This window comes from Sceloporus occidentalis, unplaced genomic scaffold (genome assembly GCF_023333645.1).
Source record: "Sceloporus occidentalis isolate IW3139 unplaced genomic scaffold, rSceOcc1.0.p SCAF_214, whole genome shotgun sequence".
Classification (NCBI taxonomy): Eukaryota; Metazoa; Chordata; class Lepidosauria; order Squamata; family Phrynosomatidae; genus Sceloporus; species Sceloporus occidentalis.
In genome coordinates, this window is record NW_028317194.1 from 479,188 (window position 1) to 501,057 (window position 21,870).

Here is a 21,870-nt window from a genome sequence, read left to right on the forward strand (position 1 = left end):
AATTGTTGAGGTTATTCAATAAAGAACAATCTGGGAAAACAGTCTTTTTTTTGGATCGGAACTTTTTAAGATGTTTTCACCCATTATTTGAAATTTTCCTTTTAATTGATTGGATATTTGGTAATACTTTACCCGGCGAATTGTATTAATTATTCAATACCATGTCTAGGCAACCAATCAGAAATCAGCCAGATGCATGTTGGGAATTATTCTTAATGTAGCTCATCTCTTTTCCACCACATTTTAAACAAATCTCTCCCCAGCACCAGGTCAAAGTGTGTTAATTATTATTCTTTATATAACAATTTATAGAATAAGATTTAATGTGACACCATGCAGGAAACCCCCAGCCGAGATTCGGGTCATCCACAGAGGATCAGCTGCAGTTTAACATTGATAAATGTAACATAATGCACTTGGGAGGTAAAAACTCAAAGGTTTAATGTAGTTTTATCCAAGACGAGACCAACGACTGATTAAGGTTTGAGTCGTTACAGCAGGAAAAATGCACTAGACTAGACGGGGGCCGGATGGGGCCGATCCGCCGGCAGATTCTATTTTTCTATCTTCAATTGTGTTTACAAAGAAAATCACTGGGAATTTGGTATTTTACACATTGTTTTAAAAGCGCATTTCGTGGTCTGTTTCCTGCACTCTGTACCGTTCTATTTCGGGAATTGAGAAGTCCAAAGTCTTTTACGATGGTTTCAGTCCAATCCGCTTCTGAATTTCCGCAGCGCGTTCCTTAATTTTTTTTAGAGCGAGTAATGGTTTTGCCCGGCTGTTGACTCATTCCGTAGGTCAGAGCAGAAAATGGTCAGCAATGGAGACCGATCGATAGCCATTAAAAATACCCGCTGTGCAGACGCCACAAAAGCCTTAAGCACCTGCCATGTGCAATAAGCTTTACATTAATCAGAGGACCATAAAAAGGGGTCTATATATTCTATTGTATTAACCAGCGGTGGCCCCCGGGGCTTTGGCTGCCCTCGTAATTCTGTTTTTCACTATTAACCCCCCACACCATCGGCTAAATTGTTTAATTTTATTAACCTTGATATAAAATCTTTGTAGGGCTCTTTATGACTCGGGCAGAGATCGAGCAGGGGGCAAAACGGTGATTTCTGAAGCTTTACTAAAATTATCTTTAAAAAGGCAAACTTGTTTAAAACTAAATTTTGACTTTTTGTATTTTATAGATTAATGCAAATTGTTTAAATCTGGAATCGATTAGTAATAAAGATTCTGCAGTGTTATTACACCGTTCCTTGCCCCATCCCCAGTCAACAGCTTTATCCTGCTTTGAACGTAGGAAAGTATGTTCGCCGTTAATTATTTTCCATGTGCCCTTTCATCTATCTCTGGGAAGAAGGGGGCCGGTGTCTGATTTCAAGTTCAGTAAATAAGTGAATCATTAGATTTTGTGTAAATCATGAATTTAAAAAAAAATCTCTGTATATGATGGTGTTTAGTCGCCCCCTGGTGGACAAAATCCAGAACACATTTACAGCGACAGACGTGCGTATTCTACATGTGATGGGGAAGCGTTTCAAAATCACTCAACGTATCTCGCTACACAGTAAGCAGGCATTATTATAACCAGAGATACTATATATATATATATATATATACACACACACATTTAATTTATATATATATTTTTTATATTTATATTTTTTTAATTATTATTATTTTTTTTTAAATATTTTAAGCACTTTTCAGCAGCCTCTGAATTATTATTTTTAAAAAATTGCATTAAAACAAAACAAAAGCAGATCGTCCTATACAGATGTTATAAAGATGCAGGGAATATTAAGCTTCACGTTCAGATAGATGATGCCCTGTTATGGAAATTAATTGTGAGCTTTTATAAAAGTTAACATTTTAAAGAAGAAAACCAAAAATTTTAAATACATTCCGTTGCCGGCGGTTCGCTTTGCGCCGTTAGGTTGTTGCAGGTAAATATTGTTAATTGTTTCCTCCCAGAAGCTGTATTTTCCAGATGAGAAATTCCCTAAGAAACCCTTTTTTTTTTAATTTATAATTTATTATTAATTCATTAATTAAACACAAACACGAGCCGTATTACTAGTACCGTTTAATAATTTACAGAATATTAACAATATTCCAATTGCGTTTTTTTTTTTTACATTTTTTTATATAAAGTTAGTGAAATTTCACATAAAATGGATTAGTTTGTTTAGTGTATATTTGCAAGTTAGAGAAATAATTGTTACAAGACGGAAATAACAAAATACAGAGCGGAAAATGAAGATTCCTGTGCGAGGTTAACGTTCAAAGTCACGTGTCTAGGACTATCCAATCACGAGTGGCATGCAGTGATCCGGCGCAAAGACGCGGCGCAAAAATAGTGCAGCGGTTATCACAAGTGAAAAAAAAATAACTAAAATCACACGATATTTTAAATCGGAAACAATGGGAGAATGATACAATGTGTAATGGGTTAAAATGGTGACGTAATACGCAGCGGCCATAATTGATCGTAACATTTTGCCACAAATTGTGGGATACAGATAAACCTGCATTTAAAAAAAATATTTTAAAAAATATTCACATACTCCGCCTCTTTCCTGTCTACGCCGCACCCATATATGGTAATACTGACAATTAAAATCTGTTGACCAAATAAAATCGGAATCAAGAAAAAAAAAAAAAAGGGAAAAATTACTTGATTCATCACAACAATTTTAGATAGAATTTATTCTGAAAGTTCAAAGCTTTGGGTCGATACAGAATTTCAAAACTATTATAAAAAAATGAAATCTTAGTGTTATAAATAATTATTTATTATTTGGTAGGATTCCTTTTTGTTACTTTTTGACACAGGAGGGAAATTTAGATTTTAAATTTAGATTCAAGCTACATTTTTTGAAAAAAAAAAATCAGTTATTTGGGGGCTATCACTGTATACAAATAAATTTAGCTTTAGAAACATCATTACTCGCGGTTTCAAATCCTTCCCAAAAATAATTGTTTAAAATTTTGCCTTATTCATTAATTTTCAGGGAATTGCCACGTGACACAAACTCAGACCTCTGATTGGCTGTTGTCAGGGAAAAAAGAACGAGTTTTTGCTCAGGTTTGTCTGTTTAAAGTGTAATTAAAGTTTAAGTGGGGCAGCCTCTGTTTGACCTGAAATATCCCTGATTTAACTGAAATATCATGAGCAAAAAAAAGTCAATAAACTTGGCCTCTAATTCCAAAAATCATTTGGCAAATAAACAATTTAAAACTATTTCATTTTTAACTTCAACTTTCAATTTCCAAATTTTTTTAAGTTAATATATTAGAGTTTTATCCCTTTTTAAAATAAAAAAATTCAATATAATTATGTAATAATTTGTAAAACACGTTCGATGATAACGGCCTCCGCTATCAGAGAGGTCACAACAATAGTTAAAATAAATTACAGAGTGAAACGCAGTCAGTAAAAAGCTGTGGGTTGCAGCTCTTGGCTCATAGTTCACGACCTGTCCGGGGGGCCGCAGGACGCCAAACCGTTTAAAATATAAATAAATACACATGAAAAAAAAGTGAGATAAAGAATATTTACCTCCAATGGGTACAATCAGCCCCTACTCTCTCATACTAATGTAGTAAATAAAAGTAAAAACACTTTACGTATTTGTTACATTGAAGGTAAACTTATCACAAAAAACTAAAAAAAAACTTCCCCTTCACCTTTTTTAGAGCAAAAAATAATAAAATTAGACATTAAAAGAATGTTACCATTGACAAAAAAAAAAACGTGTTTGTGGCAAAATACATGTTTGTGGAAATGGTCTCACAACGTCAAGACTCCCAAAAAATGCTTGTTTTTTTCTTTTTTATAATTTTTTTTTATACAAAATTCTGAGTCAGCCGCCGGGCCAATCAGTGCACTTCGGTTAGAAAACGTTGTTCATTGGATGGACGCTTTGTAATAACACTGTTAATAGTTTGTCTTGTCGGAATTTCAAACCCAACATGGGCCAGTAAGTTTTTTTTCTTTTTTTTTTTCTAGAATACAAAGCAGCCTAAATGTTAAAAATAAGAATAAAAACAAAAAAAAGGAAAAAATTACCCAACACGCTGCTCTCAGGATTGTCCGGTGACCTCAGGTTTTATTTCGGCTGATCCTTCCGACATTTTAAGTGCAAAAGACTTGAAACCGGCTCCGGCGGCTCCGCTAAAATCTTACTTTTTAAAATTCATGGACTTTCGGGTAACGTAGAAAAAGGTCCGTCTGCAGCAAACATATTGCTCCTCGAAAATCTTCCCGTCTGCTTCCGTATCGCAGGATTTGGCACTTCAAATTCCCGAAACAGGCCGGGAGTTCATTCGAAAGATATGAGATTAGTGGGGACCTGCGAGGAGAGACGGGTGACGAGTTCTAGATTAACCAAAATCACGATCATTCCTGGAAAAATCATGCAATATGTTTCTTAGACAGCGGGGTACGTGGGCTGTTTTCATGGTGTATCGGCCCCTGATCCCCAATAATTTACCCCGTGTCACATGCAAAAATGGTTAAAACAAAATATAACAAGCCTTTGAAGGTACGGGGAGGCAGACAGTTGACGGGTTCTAGGTTAACCAACATTGTAACCATTCCTAGAAGAATCAGGTCATATTTTCTGGAGTAGGGGTCTGATTCCCGGGGTACGTGGGCTGTTTCCTGGTGTATCGGCCCCTGATTCCCGGTGACCTACCCCGTGCCAAACTCCAAATGGTTAAAACAAAACATAACGACCCCCGGAACCTAAATGAAGAAACTATTGCTATCAGTTGGGTTCCGGCGATCGTACGTCTGGATGACCCGAACTGCTCGTTCTTCTAACAATCGCTCTGGAAACGTCAATTTTCTTGAAAAGCTCATAATTTCTAAATTTTTTTTCCTCTTAAAATTTGCTTGTAAAAAGTGTAAAATTTGCCGTGAAATGTTTCCCAAACTTCTGTTTAGGCGGCGTCAAAGCTGGTGTCAGTACCAGCCGTGTGCGCGACCCTCGTACCTGCGGCCTGCTGCTTTTACACGCGTCGTCCAGGTGTTTGTGCCATAGAATAGCGTGGAACCGAGAGCCGGTCTGGAACTTGTAAACATTACCTGAAAAGCAGGGAGAAGACGCGTCATCCCCGGAAACACGAACCGACAACTATCTATGAAGTCATAACTGACTCGGTACGACAACCCGTCGGTGGCAGACGACCACCATGTGAAAACCGCCATAGACCCGTGAAGGACTGATTCCAACTTTCACCACTAGAGGGGGCCAGCAGCCCATAATATATAAGAGGTTTATTACACGTCCCAGGCATCCTGTAACACGTATGTAACATGTATATTATTATCTATTATTATTATTACTATTATGTTTATTATTATTATTAATATCTTATTTTTATTATTATTATTATTACTATTTTGTATTATTATTACTATTTATTATTTTTATTATTACCTTTTATTATCTTTATTATTATAATTTTTTATTATTACTATTACTTATTTTTATTATTTGTATCTTTTATTTAAATAGCGTATATTCCTATCAATCAAACTTTTTGTATTAAATTCATTAGAGAGTCATTTTCGCAGAAACGCGCGTATTTTGTAACCTCTATTCTTATTGGTTTTTGATATTCAGAGCTGGGTTTTTATCCAATTACAATGAATTTTTAAATTTGTGCCGTGAATTCCAATGTTCTTCGCTTCTATAAGTTTTTTTTTCCACTAAAATGCACGCGTCATACGAACATTCCATTCCGTACATCCTCAGGGGTTCACAGACTTCTTGCTTTGAATATATTTCATTTAGGGTCAAAGGTTACGGTTCTATTAACAGACACGCAGGTTTTTATGATGTTTCTGGAGTGTCATTTATCTGTTTTTGGAGATTTTTTTTACCTTTATCTGGGTTATTGAGCTGGAAGATATTGGGATGTTCCGGATCGTCGGGCAGCACCACTATCCAGCCCAATACCGACACCTTCTTACTGGGGGTGGACTTGTACTGCGAGGAATTAAGAAGAAAGTTTTATCAATTTATAAATGCGTTTCCCCCAAAATACGGTTCAAATATTAAACAAAAAGTTCAGAAAGTAACCGAATTCACTTCCTTTCGCGGCTCTAGAACGTTTATTGTGATATCGAGAACCTGAACTTTTAAGACGTTTGATTAAGGTTGTACCGTCTTCTCGGGGTCACTGGAGAGCGGAGCCTCGCCAACACTTACGCTTTTCCTTTCATTTCCTCTTATGGACTTTGCCCCAAAGTACAGAAGCGTGGATCCCGAGAGAGTCACCCAGTACCGGGTCCAGGACGAGAGCTGCGAGAGAAGAGGAGACGACGGTTCTGGAAGTTAGAGACCTGCCCAAGATGGAGACCGTAGTGGTCCATATCGGACGGTGTCCTGAGACCCTTGGGGTCATTCAAACCTTTCTGAACTCGGGGAGAACCTCACAAGGCCTGAGGACACAAGAGCCCTTCTCCCATCAAGTATCTTCTCCAAGGATGTCCAAGTTGGCGCCTTATACTATATAACCGACTATTGCCCCATAGTAAATTAACCCTTGTGTGCTTTGCTTGGAGTGTACGGCAGCAGAGAATGCTTGGGGTGCTAGATAAGTGGAACCGCCTCTCAGCGGTGGTAGAGGCTAACCTAGTGTAATACGATAAAATGTACTATAAGGCTGCCCTCTACTGGTGAAGCTTTATATCACACCCGCCGGTTCAGCGAGTCCAGCGGGAATTACCGTCGGCTTCTTCCCTTCTTTAAGCAGAGTTTTCCTCCTCAGAGGTCCTTCCATGGCGACGGCTCCTGACGAGCTTCCCAAAATGCAGCTGCAGGCACCGGTGGGGCTGTGAACACAAAAGGCATGTAAGGGTTAAAAGGGGCATCGGGGGGGGGCATAGAGGGAGGAGCGAGGGGTATCAGGGATTTGGTGCCTAAAGAGGGACTGGGCAAGCTAGGCAGGGACACTTGGGAGGTATACTTTATGATATCCTATAGATGCCGGTAAGTGAATAGATGTGGCGTTTCGTAGGTTCGGGTTCTCACCGTCCAGACGCCGCGGCCGTTTGTATCCAGGCACTCGCCCTCTCGGACCGCGTCGAGCTGCAAAATAAATAGAAAATGGCGGGTGGTACAGAGACTGCGCTAACAATCCCAGAGTCTAATTTAAGGCTTGGGGAGATACACGGTGCACTGTATCCACTACTCCTCCCAATTCTTAAAACCTGATTTGGCCAGCTTCTGATTCTAAGACTCGGCTCCGTTCAAACGTTTCAAGTCTGTGAAATGCAAATAAATCGGTCGTCTTGCCTTAGATTCAGGAGCCGTATGTCTATCCCATGCATGTTTAATACCCTCACTGTATTACCCTCTACCACCCCTGCTGGGAGGCTGTTCCACCTATCTACCACCCTCTCAGTAAAGTAAAACTTCCTTACATTAATGTATTGTGCTTTGATTTATACGGAAAGACAACGTAACAGCGGAGACAACACACAGACAGGTAACATGGCCAGCGGCACACGGAGTTAGGGATGTTTTGTCGCTGGGCGGTGGGGCTGATTCGGACGGGGTACGGCATTTAATTCTGGGGCCACGGGGCCAGCTGGGACTTTTGATGAAGGCGAACCTAACATCCTTAACCAATGCCTTGCACGGCCCTCTGGTGCTGAATGGGTTAAGAGCAACTTCTGCGCGGCTCTGGTTCTGCCATCTTGTGGCCATTGAAGGAACTGCAATATTTTCACATAAAACATATAATATATAATAATGTTTGTTATTAGATACGGATCGGATTCGGCCTCTACCTGCCCACGGCCCCGAATTATTCCCTCTCTATCATTTATTTAAGGATTGAGCAGCGGGGGAAGGGCACCTACAGTGTGAATTTGGGGCTACACGGTGTGAAAAGCAGAGCGCCAGCTGAGAGCGCGGGCAAGCAAGAGTTAAAATCAGGAATAATGTTTATTAGCCAGGAAAAAAATAAATAAAAATATGATTTCAGAGACCCCCTCCCCCCTCCAAAAAAACTCCCTGTCATTCAAAGGGTTAAGCAGGTAATCCACCCACTAGTAACAATGTATCGTCACCTCCCCATCCAACCACTAAAAAACGTTATTTCTATATATTTCCCTCTTCGATAAAAACTCTTTTTTTTGGTTTATAACCCCCCCTCATGCGGGACCTTCAATGTTTTTTGTTTCTTTTTTTTTTTTTATAATAATTTGCCTTTTTAAACAAATACATAACCCGGGGCAGTAAGGATTTCCAGTGACATAAAGGAAGGATTTGGATTTTCGGTGATATTTCAATGCGGCATTTAGTGGGCGCTAAATTTATGAACCCGGCTACTGATTGGCTCAGAGAGTCACAAGAGCTTCAGCGCAAAGCAAAGAATCGCTACGAGAGATTTAATAGAAATAAAATCAGCGAGGGAGCTTCCCGCGAGCGTCTTTCGTGTACGCGGCGTCCGGGCGGCATGCACATCGCGCTCTACGAGACCCACCACCTAACTGTACCTGTAAACACAGCTTCGACTTCTGGGGGAATTCCGAAGCGGGGCCCTCCAGTTGGGCCCCAACGTGGCATACAGCCGGCCCCTGTTTGCAAATTTAAACATGAGTTCTAAAACTGGGTTTAAAATCTGGAAAAAATACCCCCCCCCTTCCAAAAAAATACATGCGAACCGAGAAAATACGTCTCCATGTATAACACAGGAGGCGGAGTTAAACACAGCACCTGATTTAAAGCAGGGCACGACAAACGTGGAATAAGAAGTGTGGATTCTCTTTCCTGATATCAGTGCAGCCCGTTAGGGGTTTTCCTAATCACGCTCCAAAGTGCAGACTATTGTCTGTCCCCGGTGCGTTCGGGCCACGCAGCCCGTGCTTTGAAGCGCGATCAGGGGAAATCCACGGTGCTTTAGTGTGATGAGTAAAGCCACACAGACCTTTCTTGAATGTGTTAATAGAGTTTTGGAATTCTCGGAACGTTCCGTGACGTTTGTGTAAACGCGGCTCGGCTTTTCTGCACGCGGCGGCAACACTTTGTTAGCAAACAAAATACACAAAACAACACTATTTCTGCTTAAAGACCGGGAAAGAGTACATAACGGAAGACAAAAGGGGGGGGGGAAGACACGAGGCAAAGGGGGGGTGTCAAAAAGTGTTTTTTTGGCCCAAAAAGGGACATCGTGACTTAATACCCATTAAAGGGGCATCAGAGAAACCCCAGGGGAGAATCTCACTGGTGCTTCAGAGGCTATCGGTCCAACACGGGGGATTCTGACCAAAAGTCAGGAATTCTTTCGGTTAAAAAATAATTAGCGATGATCATTTTTATTGTCCTCGCCTGGTTTTGCCCTCGTCCTCCATTAAGGGGGGGCAGTTAGCCCAACGCAGGGCAGTTTATTCATTGCCATTGCTACAGCCATTAGGGCTGAAGGTACCCAAGGAGAGGGTAGTACTCAGGCACCCCAGCAGAGGTGGCATTTGGCAGTCTGTGCCAGCTCGGTGAGGGAGGCAGATTACGGGGCAAAACCTGACTGTCTGGAGGTCTCTTTGGGGAGATTAGGAGTCGGTCCCCGAAGTCTCTTTCTCGCCCGGGTCGCCCAGAAATAACGTCTAATAATTGGATTTATGCAGTTTTTGGTTCTTTTTTGGGGGCGAAACTTACTTGTCCAGAACGGAAGAGACGTCTTCCCCGAACTCAGAGCTCTCGCTGCTCCCTAAAAAGCACAAAAAAACCCTGATCAGAATGCAACAAGCAAAGGGGACACCGCAGCGGTAATGGGAGCGCCCCCCCCCGAACAGGTCCACCCCAGACAGAGCGCCCCCCTGGACAGAGCGCCCCCCGGACAGAGCGCCCCCCTGGACAGAGCGCCCCCTGGACAGAGCGCCCCCCTGGACAGAGCGCCCCCCCCCCGAACAGGTCCACCCCAGACAGAGCGCCCCCCTGGACAGAGCGCCGGTGCTTACCTACGGAGACGCCGTTGGTGAAGACAGAGGTGTGCGTGTGATTCCGGACCGGGCTCTGCGACTCCATGACGCTGTCGTCCAGCAGGTGGCGCTGCTTCTCCGATGGAAAGGTGGCACTTTTACTCTCCACCACGCTGAACTGGCACATGATGCTGGGGAGAGAAGCCGGGGAGAGGTGGTAGGTGACCCCAAGGGCATTAGTTATGAGGAGGAGGGACTGGGGTTATTTTATAAAGGGTGGGTTTTTTGGGGGCACATTTTGATATGAAACAGGTCAAAGTGGATATATGGTTACAGAAATAAGGTGCTTATCACCCCATAAGGGGGCAGAATTAATGGCTCAGCAAAGTGGAGTTCAGGGGCACATGGGGCAAAACCTGTCCTGAACCCGCTTTTGGTCCCTTCGCCTTCGAGACCCCAGCAACCAATCATCTTTCTCCGAAGGAGAGGGGGCAATTTACAGAATAATCAGGAAAAGCCCTCGTAATAAAAATTCACAAAAACATAAAACCCAAACCCCCGAGCCTCTTCACCCAAACCCCGAGCCTCTTCACCCAAACCCCGAGCCTCTTCACCCAAACCCCCGAGCCTCTTCACCCAAACCCCCGAGCCTCTTCACCCAAACCCCGAGCCTCTTCACCCAAACCCCGAGCCTCTTCACCCAAACCCCGAGCCTCTTCACCCAAACCCCCGAGCCTCTTCACCCAAACCCCGAGCCTCTTCACCCAAACCCCGAGCCTCTTCACCCAAACCCCCGAGCCTCTTCACCCAAACCCCCGAGCCTCTTCACCCAAACCCCCGAGCCTCTTCACCCAAACCCCCGAGCCTCTTCACCCAAACCCCGAGCCTCTTCACCCAAACCCCCGAGCCTCTTCACCCAAACCCCGAGCCTCTTCACCCAAACCCCCGAGCCTCTTCACCCAAACCCCCGAGCCTCTTCACCCAAACCCCCGAGCCTCTTCACCCAAACCCCCGAGCCTCTTCACCCAAACCCCCGAGCCTCTTCACCCAAACCCCCGAGCCTCTTCACCCAAACCCCCGAGCCTCTTCACCCAAACCCCCGAGCCTCTTCACCCAAACCCCCGAGCCTCTTCACCCAAACCCCCGAGCCTCTTCACCCAAACCCCCGAGCCTCTTCACCCAAACCCCCGAGCCTCTTCACCCAAACCCCCGAGCCTCTTCACCCAAACCCCCGAGCCTCTTCACCCACTTGTTTCCCAGGCTGTGGCTCTTGCGATGTCTGGACACGGGGGGCGTCGGGACGCTGGTGGCTACAGAAGCGTCAGGACACGTCGGTCTCCGGCTGAACCTCATTGTCGTCGTCACCTCGGAAGGACCTAAAAAGACAGGAACCGGCTCGGGTTTATCTTTAAGGATAATAAGAAAAAAGCGTAGAGCTGCACCTTCCCCCCCCCCCCGACGCCTGCCCCCAGTGCCCCCCCAAGGGGTCTCAGCTTTATAGTTCCCAATAAAAGGTTTCTTATTTATGATAAAATTATGTTTTATTTATTAAAGAGAGAAGAGGAACCCGAACCTCTCGCTCGGATATCGTCGTCTCACCCGATGCCAAAACAATTTGAGGCCTCGTCCACTGAACGCGGACCCCCCCCCAGCTATCGTTTCTGCCGGCGGCTCAGAATCCGTGCCAGGTCCCAATTTTTCAATTATTTTGGGTCAAACCGGCTGCTCTTTGCGCCTCGATAAGCTTTTGTTTTACGGCGGTGTTGAGTTCCAGTGTTGGACGGAGGCCTTCACTCGTCTTACCGGCGCCGTCACCTTAAAGGGTTAAAATACCATCGGATCGCTTCACCGGATCTGCTCCTTCCAGTACATTCACACAACAAACAAATATATTCTTCTAAAAAAACCTTTTTTGGGGTTTATTTAGACGTCTGAGACCCCCCGTGGTCTACAAAGTATCTTTGCCGGAATAATATTTTGGGGGTAAATATAAGCAAATTAATAAATAGTTATTTTATATCAAGCGAGGGATCGGGATGAATCGGTTTAAATACAGAGAGGTTTTGGACCCCGAGGCCGAACGGGTTCCTGGATGTCCGTGGGCCGGTGAAGCCGCAGTGGCGGGGGGCCGGCGTCACCGTGGTGACGGGGGGCCGGCCGGGCCGGGGTCTTGGCTCGCTCGCACGTTTCTCACACTCGGTGCGTGAGTCACTCTGGCAGCCGCGATAGGAAAGAAATCCGAAAGGGCGAGACGGTTTCCAGAAACACGCATTTGCTGAAAGTTCGGCCTGGAGCTGGAGAGACATCCAACGGACCAAAAAGAGGCACCCAAGAGCTTACACTCTAGAGGTCTATAATGCTGGACCCCCCAGTATAGAGAGCGGGCATTTCCCCCTCGCAGAACTCTTTCAGGATATTTCTATTCAATGAATGTCTCCTGCGTCGCGTTCCGTTGATTCATTCGCATTGGAAACATTGTTACGTGGTCGGCATTCATGGTCTTCGCGGATCGATGATCTCAATGAGCCCCTTTCGTTATCGAGACCCCCGCACTTCATGGCTTCCCGGGAAAGACTTCGTTTCTATCCGGGGGTAAAGAACGAGCTCCAGAAGCCGAGTCGGGGATGCAATTCCAGCCGGACTCAGGGCGAGGTCTCCAAGGACTGCAACCAAAGAGCTGATCTACTCAACCAAGCCGTCCACTCAACTTCCGTTAAGGAGAGCAAATGACACTCAACAAGGTCTCAGGTACCAGAAGACCCCCGATGATCAGAAGACCCCCGATGATCAGCCGATTTATTTTTCCTATATGGTCCTATTTACCAAGCGAAGATACGACTTGGATGATGTTTAGGAGACCCGCCCCCATCCAAAAATTATCATTTTTTATTAAATATGAATTTAAATCCTCCTAACGCCGGCTAATTGTGGCGTTAAAAGGAAACTCGCTCTGGTTCCAGATATTAAATCAGGTAATCAGGATTATTTGGCGTTACCCAAACTACTCAACCGACTGTGAAATACGGCCTGGTCCAAAATGCTGGGATTTTAACCAAAAATAATAACCGATTGTGAGTCTGTATAAAGCAAAAAAATCTTGAAACCTCCCAATGTCAACGAATGAAGCCTTAGCCTCCAAAAAGCTGAGGGTCCGACGTTAACCACCCCCCCGCCCCCCCTGAAGGAGCCGGGTCTTAAATCTCAGGTTTTAGTAAATAGAAAGCACTGCTTGGTAAACCGGCGTGCAGATCGTCGTCTGAACACGGGGGCCGCCCCGGTGCGCAGAGCCGAGGAGCCTTCACACTCGGAGATTGGTAGCTTCTCAAGAGACGATGAAAGGATAAACTCCTGGCCCATTCCAAAAGTGTAAGAATAATGGAAGTGTGGACTGCCGAGGCTTCAGATCCCGCGCCGCCATCAGAAATACGCGGTTTCCTTCATGCGCGAACACGCTGCCAAAGCTTACATTTCTACAATAATTGTCATAATTATCCCCCCCCCCCCCCAAAAAAAGGACAAATGTCCGCTGGGAATTCCAAGGTCAACAAAACCTTCTGGGTGATAAATGATGTTTTTTGTAAAGTAATCAGTTGAATTGGTCAGGGGGGGGGGGAGGTGTTGGTTGGTTATTGCCCCCCCCCCCCCGACCGGGTACCTAACCCTTTCAGTGCAGAGGGTTGAGAGATGTTTAATTTTGCGGTGGAATTCTCGTCACCTGGGGTGCATTTGGTTAATTTTTTTTTTGTTAAAATGATTGTCAGGCAGAGGCAGAAGGCGTGGAGGGTCTGGCTCCCCGGAGCTTACAATCTAATGAGGCGCTGTGGCCCAAACGCTGCTCTCCAATGGTCACACGTGTTTCACATTTACACTTTCCAATTACATTGCTTATGAATTTTAGCCGCCGTGACTTGTTTTGCTCGAGGAAAGCCGGATTCTGTAAACTCCCGTAATGGGAAGCGATTGACTTCATGGAGCGTTCAGGAGAGAAGCGCTTTCTGTCATTAACGAGCCTCATGATGTCATTAAAGGCAATAAGCAGCGTTAAGAGGTTAAACCGTGAACATGAAAACACGCAGCAGCGCCAACGCCGACGGGCGCTCGATGAAAAATCACCACTCGGAAGCCCTGAGGAATTTAGCGTTTCGCTGTTTATTAGCTGAAAACAGGCAAACTGTTTATCCGCCGCTATGGCAACGAGCTCAACAAATTGCGCAACTCCACACTCGGCAAAGTGTTTTTGTGGAAAATTTGGATTTTGTTTTAAATACCAAACATGCTGTAAGTATGACATCATACCGGGTATTCCTGCCAGACGATGATTGTCTCATCTTAATTTACTGTCTGCCACAAATCACCCGATGTCAGAACGTCCCTACGGTCTGCGAAACGCGCTGTCGGTGAACTCACGAACCGCACGAACACTCTAAGGCAGCACGCGGAAGACGACCGGCAGCCACGAGAGCAGCTCTGTGACCTCTTCTAAAGCCGATCTCCCGCCGTTTGTTTTTTATTCCTACTATAAGATCATAAGTATTGCACTGCTTTCTTTTTACCCCAGTTGTAGTTTTTGCCCCATAATATGATGTTTTCAGGCAGCTGCATATCAGCCGTTTGTATGATTCTCGCTCTGTTATCTGATCCCCGATCTACTAAACCCCCCGACGCCTTATCATACTGCCTGTGGGGAACAATAGAATGGCTCCGTCTTAATCACCAGCCAGACTCTGACTAATTCAAGTGTATGGAGGAACGGACTTCATTAGCATCGCCATAAAGCATCAGCTCAGTGTGGTGTTTTATGATATTAGTATTACTTAGTACTATATCTGGGTAACTTGCTAGTTATTGTGTAGATATATTGTTACCTTCTTAGTATACCCTTTGTTGCTAAAAGAACATGCAAGGGTTAACCTTATCTTGGAGCGGAACTGGCATGATTTATGTATGTTATACATTACATGTAAAAATGGTTCATCATCTCTCAGATCTCTACATATTTGGGTTCTAGGCTTTAGTCAGCGACCGTGACAGCACCGTCTGGTGGTCAGAGGGTTAACGGGCATTGTGGTAATAAACACAGATCTATCTGTTCAGCGCACCCCGGGTAATGACCTCATCGGCTCATCTTTTTTTTAAAAGCAGCCGGATTACAGACGGAGAATTCATGAGATCGGGCAAAAGGAAGCCGGCAAACCACGATGCTGCCTCTAACGAGCTTTCCTGACAGAGAGGCAGCACAGAGGTCCTGATGGACCGGCGGCCAGGACGCATCCCACAACGCTTAGCAAATACAGAACAGCGGGGGGGTCTGGGACGGCAGAAGTCACACCGATCCCGTCCGCTGCCCCTACACCACGTCGACGACTTTAAATTAACCCGACGGCCGACGAGCCTCAGCTCAACGCGATACTCGGTAAACAGAAATAAATACCACGCAGAAACACACAACGTGTGCCGGGTGAATGATTTCTCCAGAGCCCCTTCAAAACACACGCAGACACACTAACCCCCACTCACTCTAACACCGTAACACTAACCCCCACTCACTCTAACACCGTAACACTAACCCCCACTCACTCTAACACCATACACTAACCCCCAATCACTCTTACACCATACACTAACCCCCACTCACTCTTACACCATACACTAACCCCCACTCACTCTAACACCGTAACACTAACCCCCACTCACTCTAACACCATAAACTAACCCCCACTCACTCTAACACCATACACTAACCCCCACTCACTCTTACACCATACACTAACCCCCACTCACTCTTACACCATACACTAACCCCCACTCACTCTAACACCATAAACTAACCCCCACTCACTCTTACACCATACACTAACCCCCACTCACTCTTACACCATACACTAACCCCCACTCACTCTAACACCGTAACACTAACCCCCACTCACTCTAACACCATACACTAACCCCCAATCACTCTTACACCATACACTAACCCCCACTCACTCTTACACCATACACTAACCCCCACTCACTCTAACACCGTAACACTAACCCCCACTCACTCTAACACCATAAACTAACCCCCACTCACTCTAACACCATACACTAACCCCCACTCACTCTTACACCATACACTAACCCCCACTCACTCTTACACCATACACTAACCCCCACTCACTCTAACACCATAAACTAACCCCCACTCACTCTAACACCATACACTAACCCCCACTCACTCTAACACCATAAACTAACCCCCAATCACTCTTACACCATACACTAACCCCCACTCACTCTTACACCATACACTAACCCCCACTCACTCTAACACCATACACTAACCCCCACTCACTCTAACACCATACACTAACAAGATATACTGACGCACACTCTCACTAACCATACAGTAACACAGACCCACTCTACAGCCATACAGTTACACTCATTCTACCGCCATATACTTACACAGACAAAGACACACACACACACACACCCTAACACTCCCATCATCCATGCAGCTCACACAGTTCTCCCTCCCTGTCCTTCCCAGGTGAAGAGCGCCTGGAAAACTTTAAGACGACCCACGAAGCTGATATCATACGAGTTCAATAAAAGAACAAAACGTCACCTATACATTCTATACATTAAACAGCTGTAACTGTACAGCCAGCAACAGCAACATGTATAGATCAAGTGGTCCCCCCTTCAGAAACCCGATCTGTCTTCCACTTCAGTGACGGCCACAACCAAAGCCCGCTTTGTATTAATTATACATTTCCATTAATGTTTACATGGATATTCCGATAAAGTTAAACCTGAACGCGATTCCAGATACAGCCTCGTCCGCTCCAGATTTCTGGGTAATAAAAGGGATTATTGTGACTGACAGACTAGCCTGTTTTTCCCCCAAAACATAACGCAAATGATTTCATTGACATTTGACAGGTTTTGACAGGATTTTCCCTGCAGCTTCGGCGGCCGGCGTCACCTTCAATAAGCTCTTCTTTTTGATAAAGACCAGTTCTTCGCTAATAATTTTCAAAGTCGGAAACAAATTTGGAAACCGAAACTAAAACTGAGACAAAGCTAACCTCGTTGTGCTTTAAAGAGGCGGCCCGGCGGGCCCCGTTCCCGCAAAATACTCAATATTTGGGGTTCGGCCGTTTTTTTATTCAAATATCTTTCCACCATTTATTAGCTGAAATGTGGAGAAGGTTCCGAGGTGGAACGTTGGCCGCCTTTGAGTCTTCACAAGTGGTGAGAGCACAAAGCTGACCGTACAGCAACGAAACCCAGACAAAGGCTCTGGGTGCCAAGTTTTGTATAATTACCCCGGGTGACGCAACTCGCCAAGTACTGGTGTTCTGTCGGTCGTGTGGGCAGCTCTCACGCCGTCTCAATTAAGTGTCCTGTGGCAGGCTGATGGTGTCTTGTCTGGCCTGTGGTTTCTTGGGTCTTCTTGGCTAACTGTCCTCTTCAATTATGGGTTTTTCCCAACACCTGAAGAAGACATTGATCTCTATGTCTTCATGACGAGTCTTCTCCTTTCCGGGTCGTCTACAAGACTACCTCCGTGGTTCGTCGAAACCATACTTTAGACAGTTCTTCTTCGTGAATTTATTTTATTTATGACGTTCACTGGCTTCATTCCGAATAGAAAGTTTCCAGGGGTGGAGACCATGTCTAGGAGATACTCAACGTCTTACAAAACCTGGTGTTTCACTTCTATAAAAGCCACCATCGTGGAGCCTTCGGCACAACACCGCGTAACACTTACACGTCCACGCGGCCAACTCTATGAAAGGTGCTAAAATGTTTCAAAAAATTGTATCCGAGCAAACGATACATTAACATTCTGCGTTATGGGAAACAGAACATTCTATATAAAATGATTCTTCAAGGAACAATGGAAAGTCATGTTGCCAACGGTTTGGCAATCGGCATTTCCACCTTACACTATTTCTACAAAGCAATATATATATACAAGTGATGTTATCCCGGAATCTTTATATATATATATATATATATATATATATACACATATACACACACATATATATATATACACACACATATATATGCACACGGCGGAGAGATGTATTATTTCGCATAAACACTGAGCAGGATGTAACTGTGAAACTTGATCATTTTTTCCTAAGTGGTCTAAAGTGCCTTTGTTTTGCCAAAAAACCAGCGCGTACGAGCAGCGAGCCTTTCATATGTTCTATAAAACCCTTTTATTTGGGTTGCAGCGGCAATGCCAAAACACATACAGATGGAAATTTTAGTATCTCGAACAATGCCCTGTTTCTTCCCATGTGATCGCGCTGTTCAGTAAAGATATTCTGTTAAATCTTTTAAAATAAACCCGATTAAAACTTTTTTTTTTTTTTTGCACCGAAAAAGCTGAACTGTGCATTCTTCACCCAGAATTTAAGCTCAGAGCAAAAATAACATTTTAGAATGCTGGAGCAATGATAGAATGATAGCAAAAGTAACTTATTCTGAAGGCTCGATCCTAAACAGGTTCCTCCAGCAAGCCACCGGAATCCCGATACATATAACTCTACCCGCGGTTCACCAAGCCGGCGAGTTTGAGTTTACGTGTCACTCGTCCCGCTCACTGGTGTGTTGTTACTGGTGGTAAAGGGTTCCTTGGGAGACGTTTTCCCCCTCGAGGAGCACACTTACTACAAGACCCGGAGCGGCTACACTACGAGGAAGGTATGGCCAGGGACCTCCTGGTAGACCCCTGGGTCCGGCTACAACACCCAATGCGGATTCTTCTAGAAATATGGGAGACGTGAAGTTAACTCATTACAACCAATGAAAAGTAATATTTCTGTTCTTGCTACAATGTGCTTCCACAAAGTATCCTTGGTTTCTGTAGATTAGTGGAACCCGTTGACCGCCCGACCGCCGCTGGTGTCCTTCTTCTTTCCCCAGAGGTCTAATCGAAGGGGATTTACAAATCTTTGGTCAAGATCTTGGGTTCTCTCTTTCTACACCTGAAAGAACCCGTGGAACCTTTAAGTTTTAGAAAGACCCACCAAGGGAGCCCCGGCCAGTAGAAGCGCATTTAACCAGTTATGGTCCTACGAGGGCCTGAGGATCTCAGGGTCCAGCCGCACCCCAACAGTGATGTTCTCTACATTCAAACTGTTCCTATTTATGTCTTTTTAAGAATTAAAATGTTAGTACCTGCAAGTTCTTCTTTAGAGGAGACTAAGCGGGGAGAGCTGCTTCCCGGCTCAATCCGCAACGACAGCCTGAAAAAGAAAACGTTTGGGAAATGTATGTTATCAGCGAACGCACACAAACATGGAGATTACTTAGTTCTAGGTATGTGGTGCTGATTTCTTTTCAGAAAAAGATGCAACATCACTAAAGCTTCCGGGACCTCAGAAAACCCTTCTGCAGTTTAAAAAAGAGACCACCGAGGTTTTACGACTCGGTATCTTTTTTCTCTGCTGGTAACAACCAAAGTTTTGGTCCTTACGACCTGAACGTTTATTTTCCTAATTTCGGACGAGTCTTAAACACTTGGCCGCCCTTCCTTCTCCCGTGTTCCTGTCTTTTTTTTAATACGGCGAGTTGAAACCTCCGCTGGGACAGGTCTGCGTGGGCAGAGGAAATCCTGACGACTTCAAGAACTGTACATTTTTCCCCCCAAAACTTTATTGCGCAGCCACGTAACTAACCACAAAAATAGCCTAGAACACAACTAACTAAAAAGAAAAAATAGCCGAGAACACAACTAAAAAGAAAAAATAGCCGAGAACACAACTAAAAAGAAAAAATAGCCGAGAACACAACTAACTAAAAAAAAAGATAGCCAAGAACACAACAAAAAAAATAGCCAAGAACACAACACAACTAAAAAGCCAAGAACACTAAGTAAAAAAAAAAAATAGCCGAGAACTCAACACAACTAACTAAAAAAAAAAAATAGCTTCATCTCCCATCTGCTCCGCGGATCATCTTGTATGATAAAAATGGTATAAATTATCCTTGGAACTGGACATCAAGGCGCAGTGTCCACAATGCTAGGACTGTTCCTCTAACGGAGGCTGTCCAGATGTACGTTACAGACAGAGTGGCTACAAAACACATGTGGGTGGGCCACAAAGCAATTTGGGGTCTGGTCAACCAGAGAAACATGAAAACCACTGTGGGAACAATAAAAAGTCAACATCTTAAACAAACATTTATTAACAACCTTTAATTATGTAAATGGCTCTGTCCAAAAAAACATGAATGGGAAACAAAAACAGTTATTTCATCTCCCAAGTATTTAAAAAGGTTTTCTCGGGGTAATTAATTACGGGTCTGGGGCTGCCTCCAGCTCTCTCTGCCATTGGTGGTTTCTCGATCGGATCCTCAGACGACGCATTAACCCCAGTCATGGGGTGTAATTACGAGACATCTGCCTCTTGAGCCCGTTCTTCTTCCCCCAGGACCTTCTGAGACTGCCACACGTGTACCTGGCCAGTCCAGCGGCACAGGACGGGACACCATGAGGTAATAGTACGTCAGCAAGTCAATTGTATTTTATTTTATATATCTTAACAATAAATGAGTTTAGAATCAAAGAGTGAGTTTTCTGTTTTATGGAGTCCATCCTTCTTCTGGGACACAGCAGGTATAGATGCGACAGTCCAAGTTGCTTAGCGGTTAGACTGCGGTAACACGTTACGGTAGCGGTCGGGGGTTATTGTGTGTGTGTGAAGGTATTCATCGGGGGGGGGGTCTTGGTCCCCCCGATGAACATGGTGTACTCTAAACATTTTTCCAGCACAGTACTAAGGGGAACTGCTGATGCGATACCGTAACACAAAGAAAGCTCTATGATTGTCTCAGGTGGTCTCCCATTCGACGTAGGAGATCTCGAGCGGGCGTGTGATTAAAAACTGATCGCTGCTCTCATATACTATTCAGAAAACTCTATGGGTTCAATGTTCATTTGAAAAATGTTTTAAATAATGAATTGAAGCAGGCAGACTTACATTTAATAGAATTCCTCCCCACGCTATCCAGGCCAAGCCTGTAACAAGCCCCCCCCCCCCCCCCGGCCCCCAGCTTTAGTCATGGACCCAACAATATGGATTACGTGAAACGCGGTGGGACTTACTTGAAGTTATCGTCCTCCACGAACTTCTGCAGCTCTTCGATGTAACGGACGGACTTTAAATACTTCTGCACGTGGGGCAGCGTGGCGAGGTGGTCTGCGGAGTAAAGAGGATCGTTAGCCCCCGAAATAACCGACCCAATTATCTTTAGAGACCCGGCGCCCCGACGAGGATGAATCTCGACTCGGTTATTAACCGCGACGGACGTTCCACGGGGGAATGATCTGGGGAGAATCTCTGTATTTTGACGAATGGTCTTACTGACTCCTGTTTTTGGGGGAGAATGAGATTCAGATGTTGCCGCGTTGGTTGCGGTCTCTTTTAGTCTGAGCGACCCGGCGCATGTTCACGTCAGATCCCATTCAGGTCTACGTGCTGAACACGTTTCGCCCATAACGTGTCGGCGGCCATCCTTATAAAGGCTCTTTCCGGAGAAGGTTCTAGAACGTGAAGCGGCCCGGCATTCTAACCATTATCTTATGGCCTTTGTAGCCGGAGGGGCCACCAGTTTATCAGCGGAGGTGGTTACAGGTAGCGGCCTCCTGGTGGGTCCGTCACAGTTGCACTCTTGGTTACACAAACGCGTCCTTTCCTCGGTCGCACCTGACCAAACATCCCGATGCGTGACTTGTGAGGAGAGGATTGTGCGGGTCGCTCGGTGTTTATGTCAGTCTGTCGTTACGTCGATGTGTCTTGAATTCTCTGTTTGCACAAATGAAACTTTTAAACAAGAGACTTTTGTGGTCTGGGAACATCTGTGAGTAGCTTTTATACAGGTCTGGAGCTCGGTTTGCCAGCTCTTTTTGATAA

The 21,870-nt window shown here is 44.7% G+C and overlaps 1 protein-coding gene across 5 annotated transcripts in view; it reads right to left on the reverse strand.

The window, feature by feature from the left end:
- Positions 1–4,337: 4,337 nt before the first annotated feature.
- LOC149277434 (ras-specific guanine nucleotide-releasing factor RalGPS1-like) overlaps positions 4,338–21,870 on the reverse strand; it is a 103,026-nt gene continuing 85,493 nt past the window's right edge. The window contains exons 9-19 of one of the 5 annotated variants that reach the window (XM_089502856.1): positions 21,063–21,156; positions 19,133–19,200; positions 11,199–11,325; positions 9,989–10,140; positions 9,687–9,738; positions 8,531–8,611; positions 6,754–6,859; positions 6,234–6,326; positions 5,906–5,987; positions 5,013–5,104; positions 4,338–4,367 (exon numbers count right to left, since the gene is read on the reverse strand). In XM_089502856.1, the coding sequence (XP_089358982.1) occupies positions 4,338–4,367; positions 5,013–5,104; positions 5,906–5,987; positions 6,234–6,326; positions 6,754–6,859; positions 8,531–8,611; positions 9,687–9,738; positions 9,989–10,140; positions 11,199–11,325; positions 19,133–19,200; positions 21,063–21,156 (977 nt within the window). The other 4 variants (XM_089502855.1, XM_089502858.1, XM_089502857.1 and 1 more) reach the window with 4 other exon arrangements.